Below are 19,632 nucleotides of genomic sequence, written 5' to 3' on the forward strand. Positions count from 1 at the left end.
TAAAGATATTTCAATAAAGATTATAAAAATAAAGATATTTGCAATTCTGGGAATGGTCACATCCAGGCTGCCCTCTGTGGAGGTCTACTGTGGGTTACAACTTGCTGTGCAGAGAGCCAGAACTGTGGTACATCCTGGATTTTAGGAAGTCTGAACCATTATTTTCTCTCTTGAAGTCAAGCATCAAGATAGCCACATTAATGGAAGTGACAAACACAGTTCTTTCAGTAGCCCATGCTACAGATGCAGGGAAATAGTCAGCTGCATTCCTGTCTTCTGACAAGTTTTAAATGCTTCCATCTCTGTCTACTGAGACAGGTGAGAAAAAGGGACAGGTTCCCAATAAAAGCTAGAGTTGTTCTGTATTCTTAACATGGAAAGTTACAGTCTGCATCACACACACACACAAAAAAAAAAAAATCTAGGATTTTTAATCACTTTGTTATTTTTGTCTTGGTGATAAAAATACAGCACCAGCTTAATATGGTTACACATATCCTTAAGGAATTTACCATCACCACAGCACTAACAATAGGTACATGAATGTGAAAACTTGACATTGAACTTCGTAATTTTAATTAAATGCAAAACACTTTTTTTGAGAGGTAGGAAAAGGCCCCGTAGGATTTTATTTCAGTAGATAGAAACTGCTAACCTATTTCGCCCATAATCCAACAGTTTGCAGACAACACTTACACAGACAGGACCAGACAGGAAGATAGTGCATTATCTGAATGTACATCTTAAGAAACCAACAGGCTTAAAGCTATACTTCTGTGTTGCATTTTTGGTTGCACACACCTAACTCTCACTAGTACTTCTAAGATCTACACAATGTGCAGTCAAGAACAGAAAGTTTCTTACGTAAGCATACTCTCTCTGAACTCGAGAGATTACCCTTTAACGTCCTCCTGTCTTTTATAGGCACACAGAGGAAAAAAACCTTCTCCATGGTGCTGATTCCCCTCATTCACATTATCTTTCACGATTTCATTTGTGTAGTCAATTGCTCACAGACATGAATAGGAAGGTGGCAGTACAGCCTTGCCTTACCATATAAAATATAAGGGAGCCGGAAGGTGAGGCCCTGAAGAGCAGTTTCTCAAGGTGATGCTGCTGGCAGGGGATATCCGCACCTTTTCAAAGGGGTAACATTATGCTGATTTCATTTTAATCTCACAGAGACTAAATAAGTGCAAGGAACTGCAATAATTATTATTATCCTATTACTGTAATTGCTCAAAGGATTTTCTGGTAGTCTCCCATTTAGTATAGTATGTGAAAGGCTGACAAAGAAAATGTGATTAAGGTGTGAAGCTCTGGTGCCTGCCAGCTGTTCTGAAGTGCACAAGATTCCCATCATAAACAGTAACTGAAAGAATGATGGGCTTTCTGGGGCTTTCATCAGGAAACAAAAATACAGGAGTCCTTCAACATCTGCCAGAGACTCAGAGAAGAACAGAGGTAAGCAATCCAATTCACCTGTATAAACTGTTTTTCGTGGTACAGCATCACCACTTCCTCTTTCCACTCACTCCCTCAAAATATTAAAGTATTGACCATGATGGAGTCTAAAGCAGGCTGGGTCGAATAAGACAAGAGATGGAAACAAGCACAGTTTTTCTGAGGTTGTATAAGGATTTAATTTCTTTTCTGTTTATAAGCAAGAAACAAATGTTTTGTACTCTTTCCCTTTCCTTCCTTTCCCTACAGTAGTTAAGCCGATGGTTATTTGTAATCAATACATTACAGGAGCTAATAAGATACTGTGGCTTCTGGATGCCAAACCCAGAAGCCACAACAGCCTGTCCCTAGCTGTGGGGTAGCTATGGGACATGTGACTTAGCTTCTGGAAGGCTGGGATGTTCTTCAGTGGTGTAGAGCTTGGGAAGCATCCTGTCCACTGCTTCCACTAATGGCACTTCTTGAACCCTGTTCCCATTTTGTCATGAAAAGCTAGAGCATGTCACAATAAAAAGCAGGGAGAGGAGAATGGCTGATGGAATAGAACAGAATTTTCTCTGTGTCTCTTTGGACAGTATTTTTTTTTCTTAAACTCTTCCATATCTATTAACTCTTCCTGTGCTCCCCTGGACATGTGGACTAGGTGTTAATTCCCCACCCATACTAAGTTGTCAGCTTGACACAATCACATGTTCACCTTAATTTCAGAGTCATGTCAGCTCACCCCAGCTGTAATCCCTGGTTCACAGGCACCAGCCACACCTTCCTACTCTGTTTTCAGAAGCAGAAAATTCCCCATGCAGCAAGCAGTGCTGCACCTCAGTCCTTTCTCTGCTCTCTGAAACCTCTTGCCCGAACACTGAATAATGGTGTTTCTTAAATACACAACTCCTGCTGTGCCTTGAACCCCTTCTCCCTCTTAACTGAGGGTCAATGGAGGACAAAGAACAACTTCAGGTGCAAGGCCCCAAACTCGTTCATGTCCTTACTCCACATAATCTGTCAGTTCTGGGTCTGCAAAGGTCCCTGAAGAACTAGGGCAGACCCACCTCCTACCTGGGCTCAAAATCATCTCACACAACGCCTGGCTGAACTTTGCCAATTATATGCCACACACATGCATTTGCATTAACTGTACCTGTTCTTCTTCTGAGTTATCTGAAAATACCTCACCATTTTCCAGCTGATTTTAATAATAACTGAGTAATAAATCATTTAAGTAAACCATTTAATGGATGGAGTGATAGCAAACAAGATGCTGTAAGTACAGCTATTAGTATACCAATAATTAATTGCTGAGGTCTTCTGTTACTATTTCTCCCTGGTTTAGTGACTTCTGGTATAAGGAAAGAAAGGATTTGTCCTTTTTTCCTCTTTCCATATGCATTTGCTATTCAGAATAGCACAACAGATCACCAAAGACAGCTATGGGAGCAATTCTGCTATTCATTTATCCAGTCTTTTGCTTTCTGCAAACATTCTTGTGCATTAAATCTTATTCATCATCATGTTTGTGTTCAGGCTGCCATCTCCTCCAACACACAAAGCAGATGAAACCAGGGATTTTCAAAGCTAAATTCATAACTCTTGGTAGCTTAAGCTAACAGCCCAAACTCTCCAGGTGAAAGCAGTAATAGATTCACATCCTCTGTGGCTCATAGAAAGTGAAATATATGGAACATGTATGACCATTAAGTTGTATTTTTAGGTAGAGTCTGCGAATACACATAATGGGGATTAGCATACATTTGTTAGAAAAAATTTACTTAATGGTCTTTGAACATATCTACCAAGCTTATAGCACTGTTGCTACAAGCCACAGTCCCTTCTGTGGGGTTAGATGTTCTTCCTCAGGAGAGGGACCCCCTACACCCCTCCATTTGTGTCCACCTGAAGTATTTTTCAAGGGAACATGAAAAAGGCCCCAGTAAGTCCTTACATGTCTTGCCATGGCATAAGCCATGCTACTAAGGGTGTCCCACACCATCCCTCTGTGCAGGCAAGAGACAATACCAACCAGCCAGAACAAACCAAGGGCTCTGAGAGCTGCACAACTGTGACAAAATCATGTTGATTATGGTATCTCTCTAAATTAAAGACCAACAACAAACGCAGTAGGCATTTTTTTTCTGCTTGCCTACTCTGTATGACTCCTACATTCAGCATAAATAAAGACAGTGAGTGACATATCCAAATGATGTGTTGATGATATGACGATTTACCTGTAATTTTTTTCAGTCTTCAATTCAACACTGGATTTATTTGGAAAGAGAAATTATGGGTTGGGTAAAGGAATTAATTGAGGCTGGCTGACTACCATCTTGATGGTCAGACTGGGTGATCAAAATGGTCCCATCTAGCCTTAGAACACAATAGCCTGTGAACGTTATTACATGCTATCCATTCTCCCATTTATTTTTTTGACCTTTACTTTTTCTTCTTTGAAGCAAGGTGCTCATAGCCATCAGACAACATTTCATCCCCCAGACTGCTTTCATATCTTTCCTGTATCATCTGTAAGAACTTGGATCACTTCCATATGCCATTACTCCTGACCTTCCAGACACACACTTTCAGGGGGCATATATAATCCCGCAACAGATGCAGATGTAGGTTCTGCCAGTACACCTCTCATGTTCTTTTCCTTGGACATTTGCTTGTGCCTCCAGACAGCAACTCCAATTCTTATCTATATAATAACACATCACAAATATACTGATTTTTAAAAAAAGAACATGAGAAAGAAAAAACTCTGACCAGCTCTCAACAGGAGGGCACACAAACAGCTAGATACAAGACAGCATTAACAAGGTATGCAAACAGTCCCAAAAGCCAGCTTCTTACCTGGCTTGTGCCTTCTATTTGGAAAAGTGAGAAAAACTCCTGAGTTAGCCAAGAGCCCGTGACTATTGATTTTTAAAGGAAATTATCTTCCCAGCTGCAGTGTTTCTGAAACGTCCACTCTTAAACACTCTTCTCAGTTTAAACAAATGGAAACGACCAAGGCTGGAGGTCTTTATTAGCAAGCCTCTCCAGAACACAGAAAACCTGGAGAAAAATCACTAATATAAGATCCTACACTACTCTGCTGAGACCATGGTCCTGTCAAATATTGTTCCTTTTCCCCCCACATCAGCTTCGGTGAGGAAACACAGGGCTCAGTGTACTGATAGGCAGATGCTTTTAAAAATTAAAAATTGCAGCTTTTTCTCCTGAATTTTACATGAATGTATCTGTGCTTGATAAAGTCTTTCTCACTTATACTTAATGTTTTCCAGACCTTAACACAGCACCATCCAGACCCATATTTCACATTAACTAGTAGTGTGAAATACTTCTACTGTGCATCAGGAATATTAAAACAGAACAGGAAGCTTTTGGGGACAAATAATATGCTACATTTTGTATGGTCTTTGGTCTACAAGAATTTATTCTCTTTCCCCTGTCTCTGCCTTGAATATGTATTACACGAATCACTTTACCCACTGGGGAAACAGATCTGACCCTGACATTGAAAAATGAAGCCATGTGATATCAGTGAAATCTCTAACAAAAAGAAATCACAAAATCATAGAATGGTTTGGGTTGGAAGGGGACCTTGAAGATCATCTAGTTCCAACAACAAAGCATAATGTATAGCTGTGAAAGAAACGAACAAAACCAGAATATTTTGTATAATAATTCCTAATTATTTTGTATAGTACTTTCTAATACTAACATATGCATCACCTTTTGCAGCACAGTGTGAAAAAGTAAATTCCGTATCCTGTAAAGCTGGGGCAATTAAAGCATAAAAGCCTCAATTCTTTTCAGCAATTAACTTTCCCTACCTGTGAACTTTCCTAAGCCACCTTTTTGATGGATATTCACTAGGCATACCTGAACTGTATGAAAAGACAATGTGCAAATAAAAATGAAGTTCAAATTTTATGTGTTTAAGAGTGCGCTATGGAAATACACCATAAAAGCAACTGGAAGAGCATGCACACAAAAGTGGCACAGAAGCTACCTCACATTGGGTCTGAATGTGAGAAACAGAGAAACTGTTATGAGTAGTTAAATATTTATATATTTCAGTATGTCTTCAAAATGTGTTTAAAGCCTTTCCCCACAAATAATCTAATAAATAAGCTACTGAAAAGTGTAAGTACTTTTTGTCTCTTTTGTGCTGTATTTATATTTACAATAAAAAACACCTGCAGTCATGCTCATGTTGTCCATTAATATAGTGAAAGGTACAGCAAAACCCTGCATTTTTCAGGAGCAATTGTTACATACAACACTGAAATAGCCTGTGGAACATGAGAAGACAGTAGCCCAAATGACATTCTTTGAAAACAGGCAATTATTGGACCAGGGGTCCAATTTCTAAAGATTTTGTTTTTTAAAAATAATAGGAGTTAAGCAATTTCATACTTTTAAAAATTTGACTTACGAGATAAAAGTATGAGAACATATTTACCCTGCAAAAAAGCTAATTCCTTCTACTCCCTCTTTATAACAGGTTCCAATCTGCAATCACTGCTCAGTTAGAGCCTGTATTTAAATCACAAGCAGCTCTGTCTGGGGAAATAACTGCGGGACAAAGGCCAGTATTGGTACTGGAATTCGTTAATATTAGCATAGCTGGCCAAAACCCAGCCAGTACAGTACTACAGCATGGTAGTAAGTGTCCTGGTATTCCCTCTTGAGTCCAACATAAAGCTTATCGGGAGTTTTGGAGGAACTGGTGAAGAGGAAGGGTAAGTGGCGCCTTTCCAATGCATTGCCAAGACAATGGTGATGGGTACGTGCCACTCTGGTTCCATCTTCTTACCACAAGGAACCAAAAACCTAATAGCTGCAATTATTTGAACAAGTCAGGCAGACACTTCATCAGGATTATGGGAAAAAGAATTAGAAGATCAGAAGATCAGGGAAGAAACAGAGTGCTCACTGGGAAGTAGCACTACTGAGGGAAGAGAGTTGACTGATGTGTTATCGCCCAGAGGACAGATTTTCCAAAGTGTTCAGCAGTAAGCAGGTCTCACAGGAAAGGCAGGTGCTGCTGAGGACTCTGGAAAATGCTACAATGTCTCTGAGTGCCAAAATGTAGGATAGCCTTTCTATTCAAACTTGGGTTCCTGACAGCAGACATCACTAATATAGAATTTTTGAGAGTACTCAACCCATATCTGCATTGATAAACAAGGGAATACACATCAACACTGTTAAAAGCCAGTAAGACCTTTAAAATAATAATAATAATAAATAAAGATATGTAGGAACCCAAACTAGACAGAGGAAGATAATAAAAATTCTTAGAAAATTATTAAAAGTAAAGCAACACCAAAATTTCCAAATAAGATACTTTTGAGTAAATTTGTTTTCCAAAATTCAGAACAATTCTTGACTTGCACAGGAATAAATTATCTAATTTGACTTTGTGTCCCATCACATAATTTTGGTATGCCCACTTCAGTTGCAGAAGCAGACCATGCTATATTAGTCCAAAATCTTTGCCTCAAGCTAACTACTCAGAGGAACGTAAATCCAGAGCAGAGGCCAATTTTTCCTATAAATTACACTGGTGCGATCATCTGGACTTCTTAACTTCTGCACTATCACAAATTTCATACCCTTTAAATCAGTCATACACTAAGGAATAAGAACTTTCGGAAATGATTCTTTGGTGTAACATGTTTAAATCCAAAGAACTTCACCTGCTCACAATCTGAATTTGAACAATTCATAGTAGGATCTAAAACCATTAAAAAAATCAAAGCAGATGTCTTCTCTCATGAACAAGCAAATCTCAAAACAATCAAGACCTAAAAATGACATGCATGAGTTATTTTGACTAGCATACAAACTTAGATTACAATTATAAAGCTGAAGTTAATCAATTTAATTTATTTGTTAAAGTGCTTTGTCCTACACAAGGAGTACTGCACTGCACTGGAGGAATGAAGGAACACAATCTTAGTTGTAAGTCCTCTGAAATGAAGACTAAATTATTTCCATAGGCTACATTAAAGCTTTTGAGTACACTTTTAGAGAGTCCAGTAACATGCTAGGACAAAAGTCTTGTTTCATGGCAGGAAAATAGATGTTCAGAATATTCAGTGTAGACATCTGACTATATTTCAGCAAAGGCCCATCATTTCTTTTCCCAACAATAACCTTGAAAATTAGATCCGGGCTCTGATGGATTGGAGCTATTGATAGTTGGTCTACTCTCTGTTGTATGGCTATTTACAAGTATCACATTTAGAGTAATGAAACTCTTTGAATATGGATCTTATATCTTAAGAATATATAGAATCCCTATGGCAGATGACACCAAAGTACACATACGTTATTTGATTCCATCAGCAAATGCTAATAACAAAAATGTTAAGAGAAATTGTTTTCAATTATTTCTTGAGATAAACTCCATATATTTAAGCAAAACACTCACTTCAAACAGATTTTTGCAATCGATCCTATTTTAGAAGGGTACAATTTAATGCAGTTCCATTTTTCTAGCCAACTTGCACTCTATTTGCTTTTGCAGTTCAAATCTGACTGTATGGTATGCCTTTACGGTAACCCTCAATATGCTCCAAACTGCATCCTTGGGAATACCGCTCAGCTCTCGATAGCAAAATACCACTGAGCTGTACGAAACCTCACTTTCTAAATAAAGAACACCATGGTTTTAAATGACACTGATTATTCAACTAAGGTTACGCTTCTATTGCTAAAATGAGTTGTAATTATAAAGCAGAATTAATAACCAAATTTAATGAAAATCCCATTATGATGCAGCTTAGTAAATCAAAGCTGAAACTGCTGTAAGTAAAATGACAGATAGTCACAATATAAGGGCAATATTACATTTGAGTCTATTTCCTCAGCTTTCTGGAGGTCTCAGCAGAAAGTTAACTCCAAGATGACATTGCCTCTCCCCTCACTAGCAAGCACAAGCCCAGAGACAGACCCACAGAGAGGTGAGGCTGACGAGGGAGGCTCCTGTCTGTCCTCAGGGCTGCCTCTAACCTCAGTGGATCTCCCCCAGACACTGCATTCCCACCGGTGAGGCAGAATCAGGCCCTCTGATTTCAGGTCATCAACCCCACAAAAATCCAGAGGGCATAAGAGTTAAAGAGAATAATTCGTGGAAAAAGAGGAAAGTTATTCCAAGATACAAAATTTCTAATTCCATGGGCTTTTCTTCTGATCCATGTAGCACATAATAAACAAAGTTATATTTTGAGGTGTTTCTATCTATCGAGATTAAAAGCTACTAAGAATGGAACTGTGCAAAAGAGGAAAGGAGTGTCTGATTTACCCTAAATTACACTTATTAGGTATATATTCAACTCAGAACACACATGAATTCAAACAGACTCAAAGAGAAAGGCTTTACTTTTAGTATGAAATGATAATAGAAGACTTGAATCGATCTCTTTTTTCCCCATTTAAACCAATTCTGTACAAGAACTGCAAACTGGTTATATATTAAGGATTTTTGAAACTTCAACAGAAAAATTCTCAACTACAAGACAGGAGCTAGAAGGCAATTGGTTCTTCGTAAAATTATAGCATTACCTCTCATAAGTATTCAAGCACATTAACTGTGTTGCTGAGATATACTAATGTACTATATAGAAGGTGTATGGAGGGGAGAAAATTATTTTGCATTCAGCGAAAGAATAAATATATATAATTCTCTCCAAAATCAATGCATTGCTCCAACATGTGAAATCAAGCTGAAGGTAGGTAGATTTCTAATCACAAGCAGAATTTCCTGCTTATAAAGTGCAAACCAATGTATGCCAATAGACAAATGTTTCAGCTCTGGTGTATTGTGTTCTGATGGGTAAGAATCTTGTACTATTCATGTTTTGCAATAATTTTAGCTTTGTCAGTAAGAGGGATTCTCTGAATAATGTATGTAGTGCAAAAGAAACGAACAGAGTTTAAATAAAACACACAAATGCAAAGGGGAAAGAAAGACGACTATCTCCAAACCGATATAGATCAGATCAATTTTGCTAACTTACAACAGATTTTATCCGCTAAAGCAAGCCGTTTCATATGCATTCATGATTTAGAATAAAAACACTAATGACTGGGCCTGTTTGAAGAAAAGAAAAATGTGTAAAATAACCATTAGAAACTAGCTTTTACAGTGAATATACAAAATTATTCCAGTTCCAAAAGTACTCCTGAGTGAGTCTTTGGATATATATTTTTTTAACTAGTGAATAGAAAACAAAAATTAAAGTTTTTAGAATGTTGCAGTGAGTTACCTGCTGCTAATATGCCATTCCTAATCCTTTGGAATAATCTGTCTACTGTCCCTAACACATGCAAGGGGCCAGGCCCTCAATCTTTACAAGTAATCGCTGAAGAAAATGGAAACAGAAGCAGAGGTAACTGGTCATGTCTCAGAGCTTTATGCTTGAACTCACATGAATATTCATCTCATACCAGCAGCTCTAAGGCTTTTGTACTGTATATTTAGGGATATGTGCTCTGAGTAATTTCTACACAAACAGCAAGACCCAAAGCCACCGTTTCACAGTGGTTCAGCAAAGAGTTATCATTTCACATTGCCATGAAATCACTTAATTCAAAGCTGATGGTGGGGGTTCTTTAATTAGGTTAGAAAATCTCACACATCTGCGCTTTAGAAGCCTCTGTCAAGCCAGCAAATTCAATCACATTGAAGCCAGTGTCCTCCAGCTATCAGACAATTGATTTTTGCAGTATTCTGCCCATATTTAGTTTAAGGAACATGAGATATGTTCATTCAGTTGTCAGTCAGTTTGCCTACATTTCATTAGGGGATTTGTTTAAAAAGTATTCTTCAGCATTTAAAATGTTTTTAAAAAGAAGAAGTAGTCAGATTATTGGCACAAGTCTGCTAAACATGAAATAAATACAAACTTGGACTAATGCAAAAATACAAGTGGGTTTAAGTGGCAAGTACAAACATAAATAAGGCCTGTAGGATTACATCTATTTAATACAGACATTTACTTAATTATATGAGCGTACACAAACATATAAATTTACTTTTCGCTTTCTTCCCTGCCTCCCCCCATAGCGTAAGGACTTGCCATTTCTAAAGTCATTAAACTCTTTGGAACTCAAACTGGGTTCAGTTAAAAAGAAAAAAGGATCAGGTTATGAATCACCATTGCTACAAATGACAGCAAACATAACAGAACAGGTTTTCCTCAGTTCAAACAATGTAACGTAAACATAACCTAAGGTGGTTGAAATGAGAGAATAATCAGGTGCAAATAGTCTAATTAAGCAAAGTTTTGGACAAACTCTTTTTGAATCTATGGTGTTAGTCTTACATAGAGAAGTGGTCCAATTTTAGACAATTTTAAATTTATGCAAATTAGAATTAATTCATTAACATTCAAATAGACCTACTGAGCAATATCCTTAATCCAAAAAGTAACAATAGCCTTGGAAATTATTTGTCAGAACTAGATTTGTAGGCAGAATCTAAAATAATTGACTTCTCCTAAAATTACTGATTTTGGTATACAAAATTTTAGTCCCCTCCTCTTTTGCTAAAAATGAAAGTTTAAAAAAGCTAGTGTCATTTATTTTCATGGAATATATCATCAGTGCCTACAAAAGTTGACACCTATTGTAATATATTCTCAATGAACTGCACCTGCATAGATGTGAATCCTTCCAGTTTCAAAGCACCTTTTGAAATGTTTTCACCTTATAAAATTTGATACTGATTTTCACACTAAACACAACTAATACATTGGTTAATATAGAATTCACACTTTATGGGACATCAGCCTTTCCTGAATAAAATGAACGGAGCCATTTTTGCAGCTCATAAGCTTTTCCTCTTAAATAAGGTGGCAAGGTCATCTGAAATTTGGAGTACTGAAAACTTATATAAATAAATTTAGCAGTCATGAAATAAATTATACATGAGAACTGCACAGTACATTGTATGTTTACATATTAAGAAGTGCCACAGAGATGGCAGTGAGAAAGTGAAGAGGAACACAGCATGTATTTTAAAGGCATGATGAACACTAAGACATTCTCCAGTATGTTGCTATTTTAAACTTGCTCAGCAATGTTGCTTAGGGCATCTACTTCCAGAGGCAATTCACTCTTGAATGAAGAGGAGGGATTCGAAAACTTAACAGCCACAGAGAAAAACCTATAGAGTCCTGAAATATGAACATCAAAGTAGTAACGCTACTACAGCCTTCAGCTTTGCCACACTTTATACCACTGTCTTACATAATAGCATGAATTCCTTTTAAGAACCCAGACATACATGGTGATACTTTGCTTTGCCACTCTCAGAGATTAAATGGTATCCAGCATGTGTTTTAACCACTGATAAAGACCCTGAGGTGATTGAAACGTATGAAATTCAGCTAATTATACTTTGCTTTTTTTAAAAACAATAAATTAATTAAATGTTACCTCATTTGGGAAGGGCATTTCTTATTCTGTTTTCCTCTCATTGTGTATGTGCATCTGTGTGTATGCGGGTATGTGTGTGTATTTATAAAATATATAGTAGGAAGAGAATTTGTTCCAGTTGAGGTGGTCTGTGAAATCAAGTAGATCAGATACTAACTTGATTTGGCACCAATGTATGGATGCATAGAGACATATCCACAGGATGTATGCATTACGAAATGATAAGAGACATTTACAACCTAGAATATAAGAGCAGAGCTGCCTCAAGTGACATCACCAGATCAACTGCAGCGTCAAGCAACTCAGATATATTATCCTGCACACCACTGCTTCCCTGTCTCCTTTCCAGCCATTAGAAAACCATTTGCAAGTACAAATATTATCATATATTTTCAAATACATGCAAGGCACACCATGCACAAAAGCAAACAACAGTAACTGAGGGGTTTATGGACTGATTGTGACATTCATAATTTTTCTTTACAACAAAATTCATCTCCATAGAAACCCGGAAGCAAGAAACTACAGTAATAACACTAAAGTAAATGTCACATCAGGTTAGTCAGCAGAAGGCAGGAGAGGGGATTTTGCTCCAGTTAGGAATTAGCAAGGACTGCTGCCCCTTTTGCTCTCCTGCAAAGGATATCTGTACTGAAGACAGACCTACTGATGTATTTAAAATGCAAGATAAGAATGTGGTTTCCTGTTCTTTCCACTACAATTTACCCATAAGGTGGTCGGATCAGTGGCATGTTTACTTACAGGCATTTGTCACAGCGAAGCTGTTAGCTGTTTCAATGTTGTCTACATGAGGAACCAAATTAAAAGGTGCTTCAGATGCATTGGGGCTGGTGTTATGAAGAAAGATTGCTAATCGAAAAGCAGTATATTCCTGATCTGTGTTCCTGATGAAGAGACCACCTACAAAAAACACAAAAAAAAGCAAAAAGCAAAAGAAGCAGGGTAAATAATTTGCAAGCTACTTACTATCTTTGTTTGCAAGCAACTGTCCCTCCCAAAGCCGCACAGTAAGGCAAGTCCTAAGACTTTAATGGATAAGGAACTAATCGTATTCGTTATCACAACCATTGCCTTTAAATCACTGTCGTCAATCGATTTTAACCTCCCTGATGCCTTCATGCTTCTTTTCTGACATCTCGATTTCCAGCCTTTCATACATAAATACCCAGATTTGTCATGATTACAGTGACCTTTTAAAGTGCTTAGCCTCCATCTCCCTGATACCGAACACACTGCTAAATCAGCTGCTCAACAACCTCTCACATTAAGTGGCAGGCTGATTAAGGGGAACGATGCTTTCTGGATTAAAAACAAGAAAATACCAACTCAGTGTAGGATAATCTGCATTGAAGAGGAATATAATGAACTTTGCTTCTCTGCAGCCATGTGCAGGTAGGAAGCAGCTCAGCCCTATTAGCAGCATCTTCACAAGTCCACGAGAAATGATGCAGTGATGGAGCTGAGCTGGAAAGAATTCAGATAGCTGCGTCCCACCTGAAACACGTCCGAAAGGAGGGAAGCCGGAGGCGACTGGAAAGGGGTGAGGATGGGGCACAGGACTACAGGGAGACACCTACAAAAGACACCTACAAAATCCTAAACTTTACAACTACAGAAGGGAACGAAGGACAGCGTTGCCTTTTATCCCCCATCCGTGCCGGCTACCGCAACCTCCCGTGCACAGGACTCGCCATCCCTCCGGGAGTCAGGCAAAAGCGGGAGGGGGCTGAAGCATCCAAGGGGCATCAAGCCCCGAGCCCCTTCCTGACCTGCTGATATCGCACACTCGGAGCTGGAATGAGTTCTGCAAAAGACAAGCATCCTCCCTCCCGCACGCGAACGCACACATGTATTTACACACACAGGCACTCGGAGGCACATATACACAAATACACGCGGATGGTTCGTGAAGGCACGGAAATTGGATGGTGCTGGAGGAGAAATCTGCAAACTGCCTTCAGAGCCGCCTTCCCAACTCACTTCGCAAAAGACTGAACCCCTGAACACACGCACGCAGCCCAATGCAGCGCTTACCTATTTGCACGCTGCTAGGAAAAGCTCCCATTGCTAGTCCCCAAAAGCCAGAAAACAACAAGACAAGCTGTCTGCAAATTATCCTCATCTTCTCTTCTGCCTCTCTGTCTCGCCTTCTCCCGCTCGCTCGCTGGATGCTGCTCAAAGAAGCATCGAGGGCGAGAAGGCTACACACAAAATCAGGAACAAAAAAAAAAAAAATTAATTAAAAAAAAAAAAGGAAGGGGGAGAAAAAGAGAGGTTCCCCCCTTTTTCTTTTCTTTTTTTTTTTTTTTTTTTTTGGTGTGGTTTTGCTTTAGTATTTGTTTGCTATCCTCTCCCGCTCGCGCTCTGCCTCTCTCCCGGCGGCCGCTGCCGCTTCAGCAAGCCATCCCGCCGCGGCGGATTTTTCCCGCAGTCTCCATCGCCGGGGAGCGGTTTCTGTCCGGCTGCGAATGTTGCACATGCAGAAGATGGTGGTGAGTTTGGCGGCGGGGGGGCAGGAGCGCCTGCTGGAGGCGCGGCGCGGCGCGGCCGGACATGCGCCGTGCGCCCCCCCCCCCCGCCGCCCGCACTGCCGCCGCGCGCGCCCCGCTCCGCCCCGCTCCGCGCGGCCCCCGCCGCCGACAGAGCCGCGGGGGTTGTTGTTTGGCTTTACTTTTGGGGGTGTGTGGGGGGGGTGGTTTTTGGTTCTGGGGGTTTTTTTTGGGTTTTTTGGGTTTTTTTGGTTTTTTTTCCGCCCCCCTTTTTTCCTGCCGCTGCGCGCCCGCGGAAGTTCGTGCGGCGGGCGCGGGGCCAGGCGAGGTCAGTGCCCCGGGCTCGGGCGCTGCAGCCCATCCCTGCGCGTCCGGGGCTGGTGCCATTAAGTATCAATTATTATTAATGAAGGTGGCTGGGCGGATCTGCATGTGCTGAGCGGCTGCGGAGCGGCGGGACGCGGCTGGGCGGGCCTGGCCCCCCCTCCCCCGGGGGGCGCTCGGCTCCGCGCGGGAGCAGCGGGACCCCCTCCGCGCCGCCGGGCTTTGCGGCGGAGGATGGAGCGCAGGGACGGGAGCAGGGAAGCGCTCAGCGCTTGTGGGCACTCATGCCAAAGGGAAGGAGAGCAAATGAAAGGAAAACTTCGCTGCTCCTATGCCGCCGCCTTTTCTCTCGCTCCTTCTCTCTTTTTTTTATTTTCTTTTTTTTTTTTTTTAATATTTTTAGCTGGGGAAAAAAATAATGGAGCCTTTTTTGTGTCTAGACCCTTTTTCTTTTGGTGCCTTTAGATTTTTCTTTTCAAGCCTTAGGAGTTTCCCAGAGGAGCTGACGGAAGTCTGGGACTGTTGCAGTTAATAATTAAAAGATATATATAATAAATGATAGGTAATGAAATCACCTAACAATAGCTGTATGTCAGAGAAGGGAGCTTCTAGTTTCATATGTGGCTTTGCAGAGAGATTTCTGTCAGTCACAGGGAATGATTGGAGTTCCAATAGCATAATTTTAAAATGTTAATTGGTAATGTGAAAGAATACTGATTTTTAACTTGAACTTTGTGACTCTGCTTTGAAACACATTTGCTCTAAGATCAGACTTTTGCCTCCTTTCACTGAGGGTTACTTTCTTACTTTATTGTTATACCCTGTATCCCCAAGCTCTCCTGCTTTTATGGTGAAAGACAACCCCTTTAATTGCTGCGGAGGGTGACTGATTTGTGAAGAATGATTGTGAGCTCCTTAGCATCTACCACACACTCAGAAAAGTAAGCAAAGAGCATTGAAAGCAGACAGACAGACACTATCTTATCAGTATGGACACGTGTAACTGTGTACATGACTGTGTGTATGCGTGTGTTTGGCAGAGTGTGGAGTTCCTGTAAATAAATTACATTCTGAGAGATTTCTTTGAAGATCAATGGCAAACAGACTTCATCTGCATTTTAGAATACTTATTCCTTTATGTTTCAGTAAATCATCTACTTCTGTTTACTTTCCCTCCATGTATCCCAGTCTTTCCTCTGAATCTGCAAGCTTGTGCTTCACATTATTTACCCATAGCATTTTGTGACCTCTTCTTTTGCTCTTGCTTGATTTTCTTTTCTTCTTGCTTGCTTTTCCTCCTTTGTCTCCCTAAATTCTCCCCAAAATTTGGTTCCTTTTTTCCTCCATCCTTCAGCATTTAACTTTCTGACTGCATAAATCCAAGTAATAAGTAATGAAAAGTGGATAACAATTCTGTGGTTGGCTGGTTCTTCACCACTAGGAGCAAGTGTACTTGGGAACAGGTAGAACATTTAGTTAATTTGATGGCACATACTCATATGAATTCATGCCAATTATGTATTAAATATTAGGATTTTAGACATATGTCTGTTATGGTGGAACAGCAAGTTTCTGCCTACAACCTGAGCTGAGAAATATGCTTTGGTCTTTTTCAAATACAATGGTAGAATGTTAATTTAAATTTAATTTGAGAGTCCACAAGGAACATACAGTGGTCTTAACTGATCTGACCAAGAGTCTCACCCAGCAGTTCCTACACTGAATCTGTAATTTCTGTTGGAGTTGGAACATATATTTTACTGAAATATCCAATCTTGATTTAAAGACTTCAAGAGACAGGAAATCCATCACTTCCTTGGGTAAGTTGTTCTTGTTGATATCTACTCTCATTTGTTAAAACCTGCATTTGTCTAGCTTTGCTTTCTAATGTTGACTGTCGGAGATGAACCCAGTATTCCTGTAATGTTATCACTCAGTTTTATTCCTGGAAATTATCCTGTTCTCCACTTGACACTCGCTTGCTCAAACAGCTCAGGATCATTTTTGCTGCTGTGGAAAGCAGAGGAAAGAAAGGGGATGAGGCCATACTATAGCAATTTTGTTTAAAAGACACAACCAAAAAAAAAAAAAATTGTAGCGTCAAAGGGGAAAAATCCTATTTCAGTAAGTTTTGAGAAGTGAATGGCAAATGATCAAGTAATTGATCACAATGTTTATCTTACAGAAAAGCTGAAACAGAAAAGGTAACAGGGATGTAATCAAGATTAAGACTGGAGGGGAAGAAAGGTGAGGTAAGATTTTAGACTCACTACTGCTCTGGTGGGTTAACATTGTCTGGGTGCCAAGTGCCCACCAAGCTACTCTCATTCCCAAAAACATGGGGAGAAAAGTAAGGTCAAAAAGCTCATGGGTCATGATAAAGACAGGGAGATCACTCACCAGTTACTAACACAGGCAAAACAGACTCAAATTAGGGAAAATTAATTTATTGCCAATTAGGAATTGAGTAGGAGGGTGAGAAACAAGGACAAAACTATAACCCCCCACATGTACCTCTTACCAGGCTTAACGTCACTCCTTATTTCACGACTTTTCTCCCTCCTCCTCCTGAGCAGTGCAGAGGGATGACGAATAGGGTTTCTGGTCAATCCATAATGCTTTGCTCCTGCTTTCTCCTCATGCTTTTTCCCTCTCCAGTGTGGGTCACTCCCACTGGGGACAGTTATTCAGGAAAAGACTGCTCCAGTGTAGGCTCTCCATGGGATGCAGTTCCTGGGAGAAAACCTTGTCCAGCACGGGCTCTCCATGGGCTGCAGCTTCCTTCAGGCATCTCTACCTTCTGCAGTATGGGGTCATCCAGCAGTTTTGATATCTGCTCCACCTGGGTCTTTACCATAGGATGAAGGGGAATCTCTGCTCCAGCACCCAAAAGACCTCCTCCGCCTCCTTCTTCACTTCTTAGGTGTCCACAGGGACACCTTTCTCATGCAGCTACTGTGCGGTGGTTTTTGCCCCTTTTTTGAATATGTTGTCCCAGAGGTGCATCCTATGCAAAAAAAGTAGTTTCTTTAGTTTGTTTTAAACATTATTTTATATTGACCATTCCTTGGCACTTCTCTAAGGAAAAAAAAAAGACCTATGAATACTTTACCTTACTGTATTAGCCATAGTTTTATATACAATATCACCCTTCAGTCACCTCTTTCTTTTTCCTGTATCCTGTAATCTATGCTATGTATCAATCCTCCTTGCCACTATTCTCTCTGCTGCTTCTTATGGCTTTGTGAAAAATAGGACACATGGAACAGGACACATTTTTTCAGGTGTAAAACTGGTTTCTGTTTCACTAATTTCTTTTCCTAATCATTCCTAAAATGTCATTTCCCTCTGAGCATGCAGACAATGTTTTCAGGAAAGTATTCATAAGGACTTCCATATCTCTTTACTGAGTTCTAATAGCTAATTTAGAGCCTATCATTCTGTATGTGTAGTTAAGGTTATTTTTCCCATGTGCACTGCTTTGTATTTTTTTAATACGGAATTTCGTCTGCCATTTCATTGCTCAATCAATTAGTATTGCAATACTTTCCAGGCAGCTTCAGTCCCTGAGAACTTGATACAGGAACAAAACTGGAATCTATGCCCATTACATTTGATCTCGTGTTTGTTCCATTTTTAATGGTGTAATAGGTTTCTTTTGCCCATATTTATATACTGGGCTGCATCGTGGGATGTACCTGAGAAAGCACAAAAGTTTGAAACAATGTTTCTCTCCTAAGTACAGCTTATTGCAGTAGTAAATGCCAGACAATTCTGAAGGATAGGGCAATTTCCTCATCAATTAGAGGTGTGTGTGTGGGGAAAATGCACGAGTTTAAATTCGTTCCACCTAAGCCCATCTGGCATTGTTTATAGAGGGAAAAAGGATCAACTTTTGCTAATGCCAGCTTCTACCCATCGCTTACAATAATTCCTGAATTCAAAATGAATTCATGCTAGTCTTTTAGGTACTGTACAAGTTAGACCAATTGTCAGTAATTTACATGAAATAGTGTTTAAAATAAGGGTATTTCATTCTCATTTTTTATACTTATTCATACTTATTTTTATACTTATTCATAAAGTACCCAAGAAAGGTTTCCCCTGCATATATTTGAGGAGCCTGGTTAGTAATGACCCATACTGAAAAATCTGATACTTCCCTGAAAGGGAGGGTACAGGTTAAGAAATGTCATTCACCAACATGTTCCTCTACCATGGACTGGATGCATGCATATGGCCCTTCTGAATCACGCAGTGCTTAAAAATTGCCTTTTTTTATCTGAGAGTAGGACGTTGGTTCTAAATCTTCTGTGTAAACAACAGCCATAGTAACAATGACACCCTGTCTGCAGTTGAACACTTTGTAGTGAAACTGAATTCAGTGTGGAATGAGATGGGAAGAAACCAGAAGAAAATCAGGAGACAGAAACTCAACTTAGAGAATTACAGATATTTGAAATGTGAATTCTTATGAATAAAAATAAATAAAAAAAAGATTTTTCAGTTATATTAAAAAAAAAAGGAAAAGAAAAAACCAAAAACAAACCCAAACCCCAAAACCAAAACCATCATGTGAAAACATCATACTATTTCCATGAAAAAAATATTTCCCCCCTAAACTGTTGTGTATTTTGGGTTTTTTTCACCAACAGTTGACAGAAAATATTTTTCATTTTCTTACCACTTCTCATTAAAATGTTTTGCCATAACCTCTGTGACATAATCTACACAGCAGAGTGAGGAAATTGTCATAACAGTGTAAAGAATGGCCTCTGTTCACTACGCAGAGCATTTTGCTGTATTGACCTAATTGTCATTTCTGTAAAAAACACCCCAGAGTTCACCTTTGCTTGAAGGTGATAGTTTTTAGCTCATTTCTCTT

At 39.6% G+C, this 19,632-nt stretch overlaps 1 protein-coding gene across 1 annotated transcript in view; it reads right to left on the reverse strand.

The window, feature by feature from the left end:
- GRIA4 (glutamate ionotropic receptor AMPA type subunit 4) overlaps positions 1-14,503 on the reverse strand; it is a 220,797-nt gene extending 206,294 nt beyond the window's left edge. Inside the window, 2 exon segments of the mRNA XM_032681175.1 lie at positions 12,676-12,834; positions 13,969-14,503. Coding sequence (XP_032537066.1) covers positions 12,676-12,834; positions 13,969-14,056 — 247 coding nt within the window. The 5' untranslated portion in view covers positions 14,057-14,503.
- Positions 14,504-19,632: the final 5,129 nt, after the last annotated feature.

This window comes from Chiroxiphia lanceolata, chromosome 2, assembly GCF_009829145.1.
Source record: "Chiroxiphia lanceolata isolate bChiLan1 chromosome 2, bChiLan1.pri, whole genome shotgun sequence".
NCBI classification, from domain to species: Eukaryota; Metazoa; Chordata; class Aves; order Passeriformes; family Pipridae; genus Chiroxiphia; species Chiroxiphia lanceolata.